The sequence below is a fragment of the Mustelus asterias genome, chromosome 11, assembly GCF_964213995.1.
Source record: "Mustelus asterias chromosome 11, sMusAst1.hap1.1, whole genome shotgun sequence".
NCBI classification, from domain to species: domain Eukaryota; kingdom Metazoa; phylum Chordata; class Chondrichthyes; order Carcharhiniformes; family Triakidae; genus Mustelus; species Mustelus asterias.
The window spans coordinates 102,751,596-102,767,925 of NC_135811.1; the positions used below are offsets into that span (position 1 = coordinate 102,751,596).

Below are 16,330 nucleotides of genomic sequence, written 5' to 3' on the forward strand. Positions count from 1 at the left end.
GCAAGTAAGCTCTGCTCTCTCTCTTTCCTCACCCTTCTCCTGTTCCTGCCTGCCTCTCGTTCGTCTCCAGCACGCAGCCCAAAGCCCACTGAGTAATTTAAACTAGGATTGTGAGTATCCTCTGGTAATTCGCGAAGTTCCTGAGATCATCATAGTGGATGAGGCTTTGGGGAAAGGAGGGGGGGCGGCTTTTGCATGCACCTTTCATAGTTTAAGACACTGGTAAACTTGTGTAAAGTAAGCATTCCCGTTGTGCCCGTTTTAGTATTCCTTCCATAGCTATAGTCTTATAGAGCATAAGGCATTGTGTGTTGTTTTCCTGGCGTTTGGTGATCTTGACCTTGATGTTTTAACAAATATATATATATATCTTTGACTTCCATTGGAGTCCATTTTGATCTTTTCAATTTCTCACCAACGATCTCTGACCAAGTCACAATATTAAATATCCCTTACCATAATTCCGGAGTCTAGAACTGAGGGTACCCTGGGCGCTTCGAAACCGCCCACTCAGGAAAGGCTGCCAGGTAGTGGATAGGCAGCAGTTTCCTTTTCTCTCTCTTGGGAGCGCTACACTAGTGAAGTAGGCGCAAGGTGGCCGTTGTTCCATCGGCGAGAGAGAGGATCACCCGAGCAGTGGTGGGGTTTGGACAATCGGTGTGCCAAGCCCAAAGTGAGCCCGTTGGGTGGAGTTAAAAAGGGGATCCCGCTACAAGCTGCAACATGACCTCCTGACTTCGAAACTCTATCCCTCTACCAACAAAAGCTAACACTCCGTACGCCTTCTTAACAACCCTATCAACCTGAGTGCCAACTTTCAGGGATCTATGCACATGGACACCCAGATCTCTCTGTTCAGCCACACTACCAAGTATCTTACCATTAGCCCAGTACTCTGTAATCCTGTTACTCCTTCCAAAGTGAATCACCTTACACTTTTCTGCATTGAACTCCATTTGCCACCTCTCAGCCCAGCACTGCAGCTTATCTATGTCCCTCTGTAACCTGAAACAACCTTCCGCACTGTCCACAACTCCACCGACCTTAGTGTCATCCGCAAATTTACTAACCCATCCTTCTACGCCCTCATCCAGGTCATTTATAAAAATGACAAACAGCAGGGGCCCCAAAACAGATCCTTGCGGTACACCACTAGTAACTGAACTCCAGGATGAACATTTCCCATCAACCACCACCCTCTGCCTTCTTACAGTAGCCAATTCCTGATCCAAACCGCAAAATCATCCTCAATCCCATGCCTCTGTATCTTCTGCAATAGCTTACCGTGGGGAACCTTATCAAACGCTTGACTGAAATCCATATGCACCACATCAACTGCTTTACCCTCATTCACCTCTTTGGTCACCTTCTCAAAGAACTCAATAAGGTTTGTGAGGCACGACCTACCCTTCACAAAACCGTGTTGACTATCCCTAATCAAATTATTCCTTTCTAGATGATTATAAATCCTATCTCTTATAATCCTTTCCAAAACTTTGCCCACAACAGAAGTAAGGCTCACTGGTCTATAATTACCAGGGTTGTCTCTACTTCCCTTCTTGAACAAGGGGACAACATTTGCTATTCTCCAGTCTTCTGGTACTATTCCTGTAGACAATGATGACCTAAAGATCAAAGCCAAAGGCTCTGCAATCACCTCCCTAGCCTCCCAGAGAATCCTGAGATAAATCCCATCCAGCCCAGGGGACTTATTTATTTTCACACTTTCCAAAATTGCTAACACCTCCTCCTTATTAACCTCAATCCCGTCTAGTCCAATAGCCTGTATTTCAGTATTCTCAACAACATTGTCTTTTTCCTGCGTGAATACTGACGAAAAATATTCATTTAGCGCCTCTCCTATCTCTTCGGGCTCCACGCACAACTTCCCACTACTGTCTTTGACTGGCCCTAATCTTACCCTCGTCATTTTTTAATTCCTGACATATCTATAGAAAGCTTTAGGGTTTTTCTTGATCCTACCTGCCAAATACTTCTCATGTCCCCTCCTGGCTCTTCTTAACTCTCTCTTTAGGTCCTTCCTGGCTAACTTGTAACTCTCAAGCACCCTAACTGAGCCTTCACGTCTCATCTTTACATAAGTCTCCTTCTTCCTCTTCACAGAGATTTAACTTCTTTAGTAAACATTCTTTAGTAACTTCGTTAGTGAAGGATGAGACCAATAGCGTAACCCTTTAATGACTTTGATTTAAGGATTGACAATGAGGAGAACAGAGGAGTGATCGAGAATGAATATGAATTAGAGTGGGCGTATTCAATGTCAAATCCAAAGGCATTTTTGTACCTGATTGGAATCATCCCAGTGAATTAATTGTTCCCTGGTAACCAGTTTTTAAATAATCTTTACTTTTTATGATACACAGTAATAAAGAAGGTGAGTTGGCAGTAAGGCACGCAGGTTAGGTTGATTGTCCATGCTAAATTGCCCATTAGTGTCCGGGAGGTTAGCAGGGTAGATACATGGGCTTATGGGAATAGGGTCTGGGTGGGATTGTTGTCAGTGCAGACTCGATGGGCCAAATGGTCTCCTTCTGAACTGCAGGGATTCTATGATTCCAGTGCCAGAATTGTGTGGGTGTTGCTAGTTTTACTATGCTGGTGGAAAACTGTGCTGCCTATGAACTGGGCGGGTTATTGTGTGACATGCCTGATTGGTTAGACACTTTCCTGCACATTTCACCTCAAGTGTTTTGCCTTAGAAATTGCTGGAAGTGTGATCGATAATTGAGCAGCGACTGCAAGAGGCATGTGACGTGAGTGAAGGATGAGACCAATAGCGTACCCCTTTAATAAGTTTGATTTAAGGATTGAGAATGTGGAGAATAGGGGAGTGATCGAGAATGAATATGAATTAGAGTGGGCGTATTCAATGTCAAATCCAAAGAGAGAAATCAAGAGATGGAAAGAAGAAGCGATAGAGAGGAATAGAAAGAGAATAAAATTTAAATTTTACATTTTTGATATCTCCAATGCCTGAAGAACTGTTCACCTTCCAGGCCAGAGGGGTTGACTGGCAGTCATTATATAGCTCAGAAGTTACTTACTCTATTAATTACTAGTCCTCGTATTCTGCAGTGAGGTTAATAGGCAACTGATGCACAAATGCAGCAAATTCATGAACATTATGTAGATATTGTTGTTGTGAAGCTCATGGAGCAACACCAATCATCCAGCAATTTGTCACAAGTCACAATTCATGGGTATCTCTTCCTCCTTGCTGACTAATTTGCACAATTATCAAAAGCAGCCTGGGCCATTCACAAAGAGTCATAGTCATAGAGGTTTACAGCATGGAAAATGCCCTTTGGCCCAACTTGTCCATGCCGCCCTTTTTTTTAAACCCCTAAGCTAGTCCCAATTGCCCAGGTTTGGCCCATATCCCTCTATACAAATCTTACCTATGTAACTGTCTAAATGCTTTATAAAAGAAAAAATTGTACCCGCCTGTACTACTACCTCTAGCAGCTTGTTCCAGACACTCACCACCCTCTGTGTGAAAAAATTGCCCCTCTGGACACTTTAATCCCTCTCCTCTCACCTTAAAATTATGCCCTCTAGTTTTAGACTCCCCTACATTTGGGAAAAGATATTGACTATCTAGCTGATCTATGCCCCTCATTATTTTATAGACCTCTATAAGATCACCCCTCAGCCTTCTATGCTCCAGAGAAAAAAGTCCCAGTCTATCCAGCCTCTCCTCATAACTCAAACCATCAAGTCCCGGGGGCATCCTAGTAAATCTTTTCTGCACTCTTTCTAGTTTAATAATATCCTTTCTATAACAGGGTGACCAGATTCCTACTGAACCGTTCAAGCAATACATTTTCTTCCCGTTTCTCTCCCCTTCAAACCTTCTGTGTAACTATCAGCACTGTGGATGTGGAGATGCCAGCGTTGGACTGGGATGAGCACAGTAAGAAGTCTCACAACATCAGGTTAAAATCCAACAGGTTTATTTGGAATCACGAGCTTTCGGAGCGCTGCTCTTTCATCAGGTGAGATGAATGGTATATTTCACAAACACACAATTTGGTTTGCAAAATCTTACTAACTGTCCTGGCTTGAGACAACTCACACCTCTTCAACCTGTGATAATCGCTCTCCCCACTCGCACTGTCTGTACCTGTAAAGACTTGATTACCAGTAAAGACTCGATTACCAGTAAAGACTCGCATTCCAACCATTATCTTGCAATTGTGTCTCTGTCTATATATGCTGTGTTTGTGAAACCTACCTCTCCACTCACCTGATGAAGGGGCAGCGCTCTGAAAGCTCGTGATTCCATGTAAACCTGTTGGACTTCAACCTGTTGTTGTGAGACTTCTTACTGTATCAGCACTGTGGTCAGCGCTCCCAAACTCTGACCCACTGGGATCGGACTTTGCGCCATTTCCCCAGGCGTCATCTGCCAAAGTAGAAATCCAACATCACTGCTCACCTGTAAGTGCATGTGTCGCAGCCTTTGTCACCTGATTTCTTTTCGCTGTCATTTATTTTCTTCACTTCAGTGTCATTCATTTGTAACCTCGGACCTAATATCTTCAGTTTCAACAGCTGATCTATGGGGCTGGAAGAATAAAGAACCACTAAGCCAGTCATAACAGCAACAAAGCATCAATGACAATGATTTCCGTGCTGCGATTTTTTTCCTGTGTTGTATCCAGCACAGGCATGAAAATATTCATAAAACTAGAGATTTTTATTTGAAAAAGCAGACACCCAAAGCTGTTTAAAATGGTCGGGCCACATCATGTGACTAGGCAGCATGGCACTCCAGTCATGAGACACACGAAAATATCTAATGACATATGGGACGCAGTGGTACAATGGCATTGTCACTGGGCTCGTGATCCAGAGACCCAAGGCAAGATCTGGGGACCCGGTTTCAAATCCTGCCACGGCAGACGGCGAAATTTGAATTCAAGTGGAATTAAAAGTGTAATGATGACCATGAAACCATTGTCGATTGTCATAAAAACCCATCTGGTTCACTAATGTCCTTGAGGGAAGGAATTCTGCCGTCCTTACCTGGTCTGGCCCACATGTGACTCCAGACCCACAGCATTGTGGGTCAACCCACAGCACACGGACTGCAGCGTTTCAAAAAGGCAGCTCACCACCACTTTCTCAAGGGCAACTAGGGATGGGCAATGAATGCTGGCCCAGCCAGCGATGCCCATGTCCCACGAATGAATTTTTTTAAAATGTGGTTGACTTTCAAATGCCCTCTGAAATGGAGGGCGGTTAGAGATGGACATTAACTGCTGGGCCCAGCCAGCGAGCGATGCCCACATTCGGTAAAATGAATAAACAAAAAAAAATCATAGCCATTTGTGAAATTCACATGCCGTTTGTTAAGGAGGGCCTGTCAGCAGACAGGACAAGGAACAATGGAGACATCAAAGCACAGTGGGTGTCAGATGAATATGAAATGGATCTCTTCGGGTTTTCAGTGGATTGTGATGGCCCCTCATCCCAAAGACAAAGGACCACAGGGATGCTTACCCGTCTAACACACTATCTTATTTTGAAAAGTACTTTAGAGTTGTCACAGGTCACATGGGAAAGCCAACCATGTTTTCCACCCGCTTTCAAAAATATAACGGCAGAAGCTGTTCTAAAACAGAGACCATCAGAGATTGACCATCTACATCAATGAAGCAGCTGCAAGGCTAACCACACAGATAAGGTACAACCATGCCTTGGAAGTGGGAGTTCGATTCCTTCTTGGTTACCCCTTAAAAAAAAAACTCAATCAAAATTGATGAGACCAATACCGTAACCCTTTGATGACTTTGATTTAAGGAGTGAGAATGAGGAGAACAGAGGAGTGATCGAGAATGAATATGAATTAAAGTGGGGGAATTCAATGTCAAATCCAGACAGAGAAATCAAGAGATGGAAAGAAGAAGCGATAGAGAGGAAAAGAAAGAGAATATAATTTAAATTTTACATTTTTGATATCTCCAGTAACAATTCAGTGCCTGAAGAACTGTTCACTTTCCAGGGCAGAGGGGATTGATTGGCAGTCATTATATAGCTCAGAAGTTACTTACTCTATTAATTACTAGTCCTAGTATTCTGCAGTGAGGGTAATAGGCAACTGATGCACAAATGCAGCAAATTCATGAACATTATGTGGATATTGTTGCTGTGAAGCTCATGGAGCAACACCAATCATCCAGCAATTTGTCACTAGTCACAATTCATGGGTATCTCTTCCTCCTTGCTGACTAATTTGCGCAATTATCAAAAGCAGCACACTGTCTGGGTGGAATTTGCACATTCTCCCCGTGTTTGCGTGCGTTTCCTCCGGGTGCTCCGGTTTCCTCCCACAGTCCAAAGATGTGCGGGTTAGGTTGATTGGTCATGCTAAATTGTCCCTCGTGTCGGGGGGGTTAGCAGGATAAATAAATAAATAGGGGTTATTGGGATAGGGCCAAGGCAGGATTGTGGTTGCTGCCAGCCCGATGGGCTGAATGGTCTCCTTCTGCACTGTAGGGATTCTATGATTCTATGGGAGGGCTATTCCCCCCAAACATGTGTCAGCTTCAAATGCCCCTAAGAGTTGACCTCCTGGGAATTTCAACTACAAGAAGCTTCACTGCTTCCTGAGAATCGTCTACTTTCAAAAGGCCTCCACTCATCAATTAGAAAAATAGAAACTAGAAACAGGAGTAGGCCATTCGGCCCTTCGAGCCTGCTCCGCCATTGATTTTGATTCATGGCTGATCATCAAATTCCATATCCTGATCCCACCTTCCCCCCACTTCCCTTGACTCCTTTAGCCCCAGGAGAAATTACAGGCCTATATAAAGAGTTCTGGGGACCTGGGTTCAAATTCCACCACGGCAGATGGTGAAATTTGAATTCAATTAAGAAAAGATGTCTAGAATTAAGGATCTACTGATCACCGTGAAACTGTTGCCGATTGTGGGAAAACCCATCTGGTTCACTAATGTCCTTTAGGGAAGGAAATCTGCCGTCCTTACCCAGTCTGGCCTACATGTGACTCCAGAGCCACAGCAATGTGGTTGACTCTCAACTGTCCTTGGACAACTAGGGATGGACAATAAATGATGGCCAGCCAGTATTGCCCATCTCCCACGAATGAATAAAGAAAGAGAATGATATCATTTCAGATTGGAAACGTATTGTTTTTCCCTTCATTTGTACCCAATCTTTATATGTGTAAGATGTCACATTTAAAACCCCAGGGCAAATGTATTCTAATAAATAATCTTTGTTTTTAAATTCACAGAAATATACTGCTGGAAATCATTAAATTGGGATAAATCAGTGGAAGGGTATGAAAACATACTGTCCTTGCACATTAGAGCACTTTGATCACAGACAAGAACGTAACAGCTACAACAACAACTCGCATTTCTATAACACCTTTAATTAAGTATAAGAAAAAAAATACTTTAAATTTATATACTGGCATTAACATAATAATTCATATGAGCGTTGCAAAACAAAGCATGGCACCAAGTCACATGAGGCGATACGAAGTTGGATGACCAAAAGCTTGCTCAGAACTGTCTTAAAGGGGGAAAGTGTGGTAGAAAGGTGCAGAGATATAGAGCAGGGATGGGGGGACTTGCAGGGTCTCAGGGGCTAAGCAACTGACAGCACTAGCATCCTAAGTGGTACACAGGAGCTTGTTACCGAGCAAAATCTGACAATGAACTACATGAAGACATGTTAAGACGGCAAAGAGGTAGCTTTTAAAACAAACGTTTTAAAGGTGGAGAGGTTTAAGGAGTGAATAGAGCAAATTTCACTTAGGGCACAAACTGATGAAGGTGCGGCCACCAATGTGCACCAATTAAAATGCGCAAAGTAATGGTGGAGCAACGAGATCTCCGAGGGTTGTAGGGAGTTACATACTGGAGAACATCAAGGCCATGGAAGGATTAGAATTGTTAAAATAGAGACGTTTATAAAATCATTCAATGTACATTGTTGTTAACCAAAAGAGAAAATGCTGGAAAATGCCAGCAGGTCTGGCAGCATCTGTAAGGAGAGAAAAAAGCTGACGTTTCGATGGCCCTTTGTCAAAGCTACAATGTTGTTAAGGAAGGCAATGGCCTAGTGGTATTATCACTAGACTATTAATCCCAAAACCCAGCTAATGTTCTGGGGACCTGTGTTAGAATCCCTCCATGGTAGATGACGGAATTTGAATTCAATAAAAAGTATATGGAATTAAGTATCTATAGATGACCATGAAAACATTGTTGATTATTGGAAAAAACCCACCTGGTTCACTAATGTCTCTTTAGGGAAGGACATCTGCCGTCCTTACCTGGTCTGGCCTACATGTGACTCCAGAGCAATGTGGTTGACTCTCAACTACCCTCCAAGGGCAACTAGGGATGGGCAATAAATGTTGGCCAGCCAGTGATGCCCATGTCCCCCAGGATAAATAGTAAAATGTTTTGTCATGGGTCTACTACTTCCTTTTCCTGTTTCTTTTTCTTTTTAAAAATACGCCACTTCATCAATGTATCAGGTTGCTCATAGTGGGTCACGGAAGCTCAAATAATCCCCACAAATGGTAAAAAAGAGTAGAACATTCAGTGGAATCTAATATACATGGATCAAGAATGAAATCTAAAACTAGAATCTCTTGAAAAGGCAGTTTGATATAAGAGCTTCCCAGGGCGGGGAGAAAGCTGGAAACTTCATCCTTTCCCTTCCTTCCATCAACCAACTGGGCTCCAACAGCAAGGATAGTTTGCTTTATAAAACAGCAATGGTGCATCCCATCCCCCCCTCCACCTCCACCTTTACTATGTTTAGCCTAAATACAGGCTGCAGGTACCTCCCATAACTGTTATCATCCTCTCTGTAGACCAGTGCAAACCAGATAAGCCAATGTACACAGACTGTGACTGCACACTGCACACCAAGCTGGGCATTATCCCAGTTGAGCACACAGCCCTTTCCTCCTCCCTGGAACAGGTGTACAATATGTGTGCCATGTGTATAGCCCCACAGCAAAGCTGGCTGCACCCCAGGAATGTCTGCACTCTCTCACTCTTGACCGTTTGTATTCTCTAACTCAAACCTGCCCAAACCTGCTGGCTCAAGACCAAAGATTCTGACTCTCAATGAGATCGCCCATTGCCCTGATGACTGGAAACTACACGGTCTCCCTTCCCACCAAGCCCACCCTCCACCCCCCTCACCTCACTTCATGAGTCTCAGTGCAACCCATCCCTCTTGTGCCACAGTAACACCCCGCCCCGAGCACCACCTATCCTGTGTGTATCCCATCCTGTTCATACATAGAATCATAAAATCCATACAGTGCAGAAGGAGGCCATTCAGTCCATCGAGCCTGCACCGACAACGATCCCATCCTGACCCCATGTATTTATCCCACTAGTCCCCCTGACACTAAGGGAGAATTTAGCATGGCCAATCAACCTAACCTGCACATCTTTGAAGTGTGGGAGGAAACCGGAGCATTCGGAGAAACCCCTCGCAGACACGGGGAGAATGTGCAAACTCCACACAAACAGTGACCCAAGCCGGAAATTGAACCCGGGTCCCTGGCACTGTGAGGCAGCAGAACTAACCACTGTGCCACCCAAAGGTGGTATCCCACTCACACACTTGTTGGTTAGTGCTTCAGCTTCCCTTATCGAGCTCCAAGCTCCCACCCCCTCAGTCTTTCCTCTACCCCCTTGCAATGCCTTTCTCCCCCTTTGCCCCATGTGTCCATTATCCTCCCCCCCACCCCCCACCCCTTCTCTCTACCCCCAGGTTGAAATGCTAGTATCTTGTTTGCCCTGCCTGAGTACCACTGCATGGCGTTGTCCTTCAAAACAACAGAGTCACCCACCGGTAGCAGACCAAACCCATACCATCAGCAATGTGGCATTCCACTGGTATCACAACGAGGCCAACACAGCACTTGTCAAAGAGGCTATGAACATTACACTCACCTCAAAGTCATGAGCAAAGTGAGGTCTGACCACTGCAGGCCACTCTTTTACAAACATGATTCAGAACGGTGTGATTTCCTGCTGGCGTGACTGGAAGGTGCCACGTAATTCCAGCAAGAAGCATACTTAATGAGGATTCATTCATTCACGATCGAGGTGTACAAGAGTATGAGAGACATGGACAGAGTGGATAAGGAGCAGTTGCTCCCCTTGGTTGAAGGGTCAATCACGAGGAGACATAGCTTCAAGGTGAGAGGCAAGAGGTTTAGAGGGGGGAATGTGAGGAAATCCTTTTTTACCCAGACGGTGGCGAGGGTCTGGAATGCGCTGCCTGGGAGGGTGGTGGAGGTGGGTTGCCTCACATCCTTTAAAAAGTACCTGGATGAGCGCTTGTCACATCATAACATTCAGGGCTATGGACCAAGTGCTGGTAGATAGGATTAGGTGGGAGTTGAGGTGTTTCTAATGTGGCAGTGTGGACTCAATGGGCTGAAGGACCTCTTCTGCACCGTATGACTCTACGATTCAGGAGATAATAATGAATGCAAATGATATTCACATCATTAATCAGCGGGATAGCTGACCCGCCATTGGGTAAATTGCAAACTATTTTCTTGTTGATGGGGATCCGATTTTTTGGCTCCCACTAGATTCTCCGTTCCCGCCCGCCGGAAAACCCGCTGTGTGGTGCGGAGAATTCCGCCCGTGGCCTCTGGCGATAGCTCACAGTCCCAGTCCTGTTCACTGCGGCTTCTGGCGCTGTAGAGACTAGAGAGTTGCCGGCCAATCAGATTCCTTCCGAATGATGGGTGGAAGTCCAGTCTCCAGCTAGTTAATGCAGATTGGGGTGTGAGATGGCAGTGGGGGCGGGGCAGTATTGACGGGGATGTGTTTGCCATCGACTCCTGGGATGGCAGGAGGAAAATTCCACCAATCTAAAAATCCTGACCCCTGAACCTGGAAATTCTCAATGCTGCCTTACATATAGTCGAAAAAGAGAAAGACTTACATTTACATTGTGCTCTTCACGAGCACAGTGCTTTACATTCAATAAAGTGCTTTTGAAACAGTACTTTATCACGTTAAAAAAGCCTCAAAGTGTTTCATTAGCCTACCATCAATGTCAAGTCAAACAGTCCAAAGAGCCAGGAGATAAATGACCACTTCGATTTTGCACAGTATTGATCAAGAGGATTTTTTTTTTGTTTGTTCATGGGATGGGGGCAGCACTGGCAAGGCCATCCCCAATTGCCCTCGAAAAGGTGGTGGTGAGCTGCCATCTCAAGCCGCTGCAGTCCATATGGTGTGGGTGCACCCATAGTGCTGCTGGGGAGGGAGTTCCAGGATGTTGACCCAGGTAACAGTTCAAGGAATGATGATACATTTCCAAGTCAGGAAGGCATTTGGCTTAGAGGGGAAATTCCAGGTGGTGGTATTCCCATGCGTCTGCTGCCCTTGTCACTGTAGGTGTCGCAGGTTTGGAAGACGCTGTTGAATGAACTGCACAATGTTCAGCACCATTCGCGACTCCTCAGATCCTGAAGCAATCCATGTCCAAATTGGATCAACATTTGGACAATATCCAGGCTTGGGCTGACAAGTCACAAGTTTCACATGGGCCACAGAAGTGCCAGGCAATGACCATCTCCAACAAAACAGTATCCAACCATTGCCCTTTGACATTCAATGGCTCTACCGTCGCTGACTTCCCCCACTTTCAACATCCTGGGGGTTACCATTTAGCATGACTGATGCACCTGACCAGCACATCTTTTGGACTGTGGGAGGAAACTGGAGCACCCGGAGGAAACCCACGCAGACACGCGGAGAAGGTGCAAACTCCACACAAACAGTGACCCAAGTTGGGAATGGAACCCAGGTCCCTAGCGCTGTGAGGCAACAGTGCTAACCACTGTGCCGCAAGGATGACATGTATATACAGGTTATTTATGGAATATAGGGGAGAAAGAAGCAGGTCCATTGTTCCTCAATTTAGTTATTGTTACCATAGTGATATTTTATAAAAAAGCAGAACATTGGTTTATATGCATTAATTGAGAAAATCCAGATTTGATGTGCATGGATTAGCACACGTAATCTGTGAATTTGTATAGCAAAGAATATCTGTTCAGTATCATATTACATTGCAGATCACGACCCAAACTGTTTTTAAAAATCCTTTCATTGAATGAGGTCATCATTGTCAAGGCCAACACTTCTCTCCACTTCTTCCTGGAACAAATAGTTACTATCCATCACAACACACCCCCAACTGGCTATCTCCCAAAACAATGCTTGCTTTAACTTTGTCTTACTTCCTTCAACTAAAGGTGTGGCTATGGGTGTCTGGATGGGTCCTACTTATGTCTGTCCTATTGTGGAGTATGTGGAACATTCCTTGTTCCAGTCCTACTCTGGCCCCCTTCCACACCTCTTCTGTTACATCGATGATTGTTTTGGTGCCGCTTCCTTGTCTGAAATTGGAAACATTTATCAATTTTGCTTCCAATTCCCACCCCTCTCTCACTTTCACATGCTCCAGCTCTGGCATTTCCCTTCCCTTCCCTGACTTCTCTGTCTCCATTTCTGGGAATAGACTGTCCACCAATATTCATTTAAAGCCCATCGACTCACACAGCGACCTCAACTACACCTCCTGACACACTCTGCTTCCTGTAAGGACCCTATGCCGTTCTCCCGGTCACATCTGTTCTGATCACATGCCGATCACATCTGTTCCAGTGATGCTATCTTCCATAACAGTACCTCTGACATGTCTCCGTTTCCTGAGCTGAGATTTCCCTGCCCCCACCATGGTTGTCAGGGCCCTCAACTGTGTCCGATTCATCTCCCACACTTCTGCCCTCACCCTTTCTCCTCTCTCCCAGAACCATGTATGGATTCTATGGATTACCCTCGTCCTCACTTTACACCCCACCAGCCTCCAAACTCAAAGGACCACCCTCTGCCATCTTGGCCAACTCCAGCATGATGGCACCACCAAAGACATCTTCGCCTGCCAGCATTCTGTAGGTGCCATTCCCTCCCTGATACTCTGGTCCACTCCTCTATCACCCACAAAACCTCATCTCCTTCTCTTAAATTTGTGATATAAACCTCTTTCAGACATGTCTTTCGGACTGTGGGAGGAAACCGGAGCACCCAGAGGAAACCCATGCAGACACGGGAAGAACGTGCAGACTGCACACAGACAGTAACCCAAGTTAGGAATGGAACCCGAGTCTCTGCCACTGTGACACAGAATCATAGAATCCTACAGCGCAGAAGGAGGCCATTCGGTCCATCGAGGCTGCACCGACTACAATCCCATCTAGGCCCAATCCCCATAACCCCATGCATTTACCGTAGCTAGTCCCCCCGACACTAAGCGGAAATTTAGCATGGCCAATCCACCTAGTATGCACATCTTTGGACTGTGGAAGGAAACCGGAGCACACGGAGGAAACCCACGCAGACACGGAGAGAACATGCAAACTCCGCACAGACAGTGACCCAAGTTAGGAAAGGAACCCGGGTCCCTGGCGCTGTGAGGCAGCAGTGCTAACCACTGTGCCGCCATGGCTGCATTTTTCCACATGGTTAGTAGCTATACGGACACATTCACACCCTGAGGTGTGTGGCTACAAATGAGTCTTACATGGGTCAACTTTGTCTTTGAGGAACATTATTATTCGTTGCAACACAAGTCATTAAGCAGAGTCAACAAAACAGATGACAGGAAAGATGATGGATAAATACTTGATGAGAAATAAAATTATACAGCAATGAAGACAGTGCAACGGGATGGGGTTAAATTGGATATCTCGATCAAAGAACCAGCAGAAACACGGGCCAAATAGTCTACTGGGTTGGACTGGAAAGTGTGAGTTGCTCAATGTCAGATGCAAACATTAATTTACCCGAGTCAACAGTCAGCCAGTACCATGCAATACAAAATACTGCCGTGCCCAGTATAGGAATGATTGCATGTTATTAACCAGCACCCATTATATTTTAGGAAACATGTTATCAGTGAATACATAAACAGACATTTGCAGCGTTGCACTCAGTAGAGAGATAGACTCCGTGTTTAGTGGCTGAAGTGGAGGTGAGAGACTATCACTAATAGATTACTTAGACTGAGCAACAGCCCTTTAAGAAAACCAAAAATATAATTAATGTTCTCCTAGTATTTAGATCTCCCGCACGCAAATGGCATGGCCTGCCTGAGATATCAGGCACCTATTCTGTTGCCACACCTCCCTCAAATATTGCCCGGTAACCAATTGCTTGGAGGCGCACCAGCGGGTTCCCATGGTGGCATTTCATCTAAATGTGTCTCTTATCACGGTGGCTCTCTCATTCCCCTGATGGTACGGTCAAGGTCAGAAACTGGTCGGAGCTGGCAGCATCACATGCCAGTTACCCCTGCAGTTCCTCCAAGAAATGATGTGAGACAGTGCCCCACAACCCCCTTAAAAAGAAACAAGACACTTTCTTTAAATTAGAAATCTTCATCCAAAAGCTCAAGAGGAGAATATAAAGAGCCCCTTGAAGAGGGGAGGGAAGGATTTTTTTTTCGTTTTGTAAGTGAACAGGAGAGAACAGCGCACAAATGTGGGCGTTTAAACCAAAAACTTTCCGAAACAACAGTTCCCCATTCAGTGGCCGGGGGGGGGGCGACACCCTGGAAATGCGAGGGAAAGACTTGTTTGGTCTCTGGGAACTACTGAGTGCCGCAGGAAGGAGTTTGGAGAAACATTTCTGCACTGGGTCGTGGCTATACCCAACTGCAAAGCCCACTGTATTCTCCAAATCGGCTTTGTATCATTTACCCCTGTCTCTACACAAAAAAAAACTTAGCGACAAGCTACAGACTGCAGTAAATGTCAACGCGTTTCTGTGATAGAAAATCCCAATTCTAAACCGACCCCTGGTTCACCGCCACGAGAAAGGACTTTTTAAGGTTAAAAAAAAAAGAGAATGACATACCTGGAAATGAAAGTTTCTTCGAACCTCATAAACATTGCATACAGAAGAAAGCAAATCGCGAAGCTTAACAGCCTTATTTTCCAGGTACATCTGAAAGCGGCCATAGCAGTCACAACGCTTCGTTCAAGTCTGCAGCAGGCAAAATTAAAATGTTTCTCAGGATAAAGGCAAAACACTGCGGGGGATCAAGAACAAGAAAATGCTGGAAAATCTTAGCAGGTCTGACAGCATCTGTGGAGAGAGGGACAGAGTATAAAGCCTGTGGGGTCTGGGTGACCCTTCCTCGGAAGCCCTGCTGTGTTCCGTTTCTTAAAAACGGTTCTTCCCCCACTCCTCCTGCCCCTCTCCCCCAGGAAATAAAGGCACATCAGTGGTTCGCGGGGAAGGTGAGAAAACGTGAATCTCAGAGGTTGAGACTTTCCAATTCCTGGTGCATTTTGGCCTCCTGCCACTGGTGTTTTTTTTTGCTGTATCCTCTTCCCCCCTCCCTCTCGATAGGTGCAGCCGGTGCCAAGCCCCAGGAGAATGTCCTATCATGGGATCAGTCAGTGGCTCTCCTTTACCCGCATCATCGCTGCAGCTATTCCCAGGTACAGCCGGCTGCTGCGAGGATGAAATTGCTACCGAGAAATTACAACAGCGAGATTGCTACATTGCAGTGCGGGGGAGCCAAGCCACATCTGTCACCGTGACACCGCTGTCAGAATTAGATCCCCGTTAACTCACATCGCCCCCCTCGAGGTATCATCTCTTTCATTGTTTCCCCAGCAAGGTCAGCCTCGGTGACACATCGCCAAACCAATCGTCGCCGCGTTTTGTGTATCATTTCTCCTGCTGGAGCCAATGGTATGGAGGGAGGTGGGACTTCCTATTCCCCGGTGCTGACAGTAATCTCCAAACACAGCAATCTCCCCAAACCTGCGGGGAGCAGGTGATATTCACAGACATTTTCTGCTCCTCAAAATCAGGTCCCAGTGCAGGGCAACTTGAATTCTTATCCCATTTATCCCTAATGTGCAGCATTAAACTTCCAACAAAAACACCAGTTGTTAAGAAGATGCAGAATATTTATTCATGGTCCCAGATGATCACATGCATCGATTTGACCTGAAGATAAGCCACACCTGAGGCGAAGGTTGAGAAGGTTAGTCTTCATGAATAACAGCACAGGAGTTTTTATATATGTTTTTTCATTCGTGGGACACAGTTGTGGCTGGCTGGGCCAGTATTCATTGCCCATCCCTAGTTGCCCTTGAACTGTGTGCCTTGTTACACGATTTTAAAGGTTAAGGTTATTTTATTAGTGTCACTCGTAGGCTTACATTAACACCGCAATGAAGTTAATGTGAAAATCCCCT

At 45.4% G+C, this 16,330-nt stretch overlaps 1 protein-coding gene across 4 annotated transcripts in view; it reads right to left on the minus strand.

The window, feature by feature from the left end:
• Window positions 1-15,731, minus strand: part of LOC144500746 (alpha-2,8-sialyltransferase 8F-like) — a 72,385-nt gene extending 56,654 nt beyond the window's left edge. For all 4 annotated transcript variants that reach the window (XR_013499005.1, XR_013499006.1, XM_078224144.1 and 1 more), the window contains exons 1-2: window positions 14,973-15,731; window positions 4,460-4,588 (exon numbers count right to left, since the gene is read on the minus strand). Coding sequence is in view for 2 of the 4 variants with exons in the window: in XM_078224144.1 (XP_078080270.1) it covers window positions 4,460-4,588; window positions 14,973-15,076 (233 nt within the window). In the remaining 2 variants the exon portion in view is untranslated. The remainder of the gene's footprint in view (window positions 1-4,459; window positions 4,589-14,972) is intronic.
• Window positions 15,732-16,330: the final 599 nt, after the last annotated feature.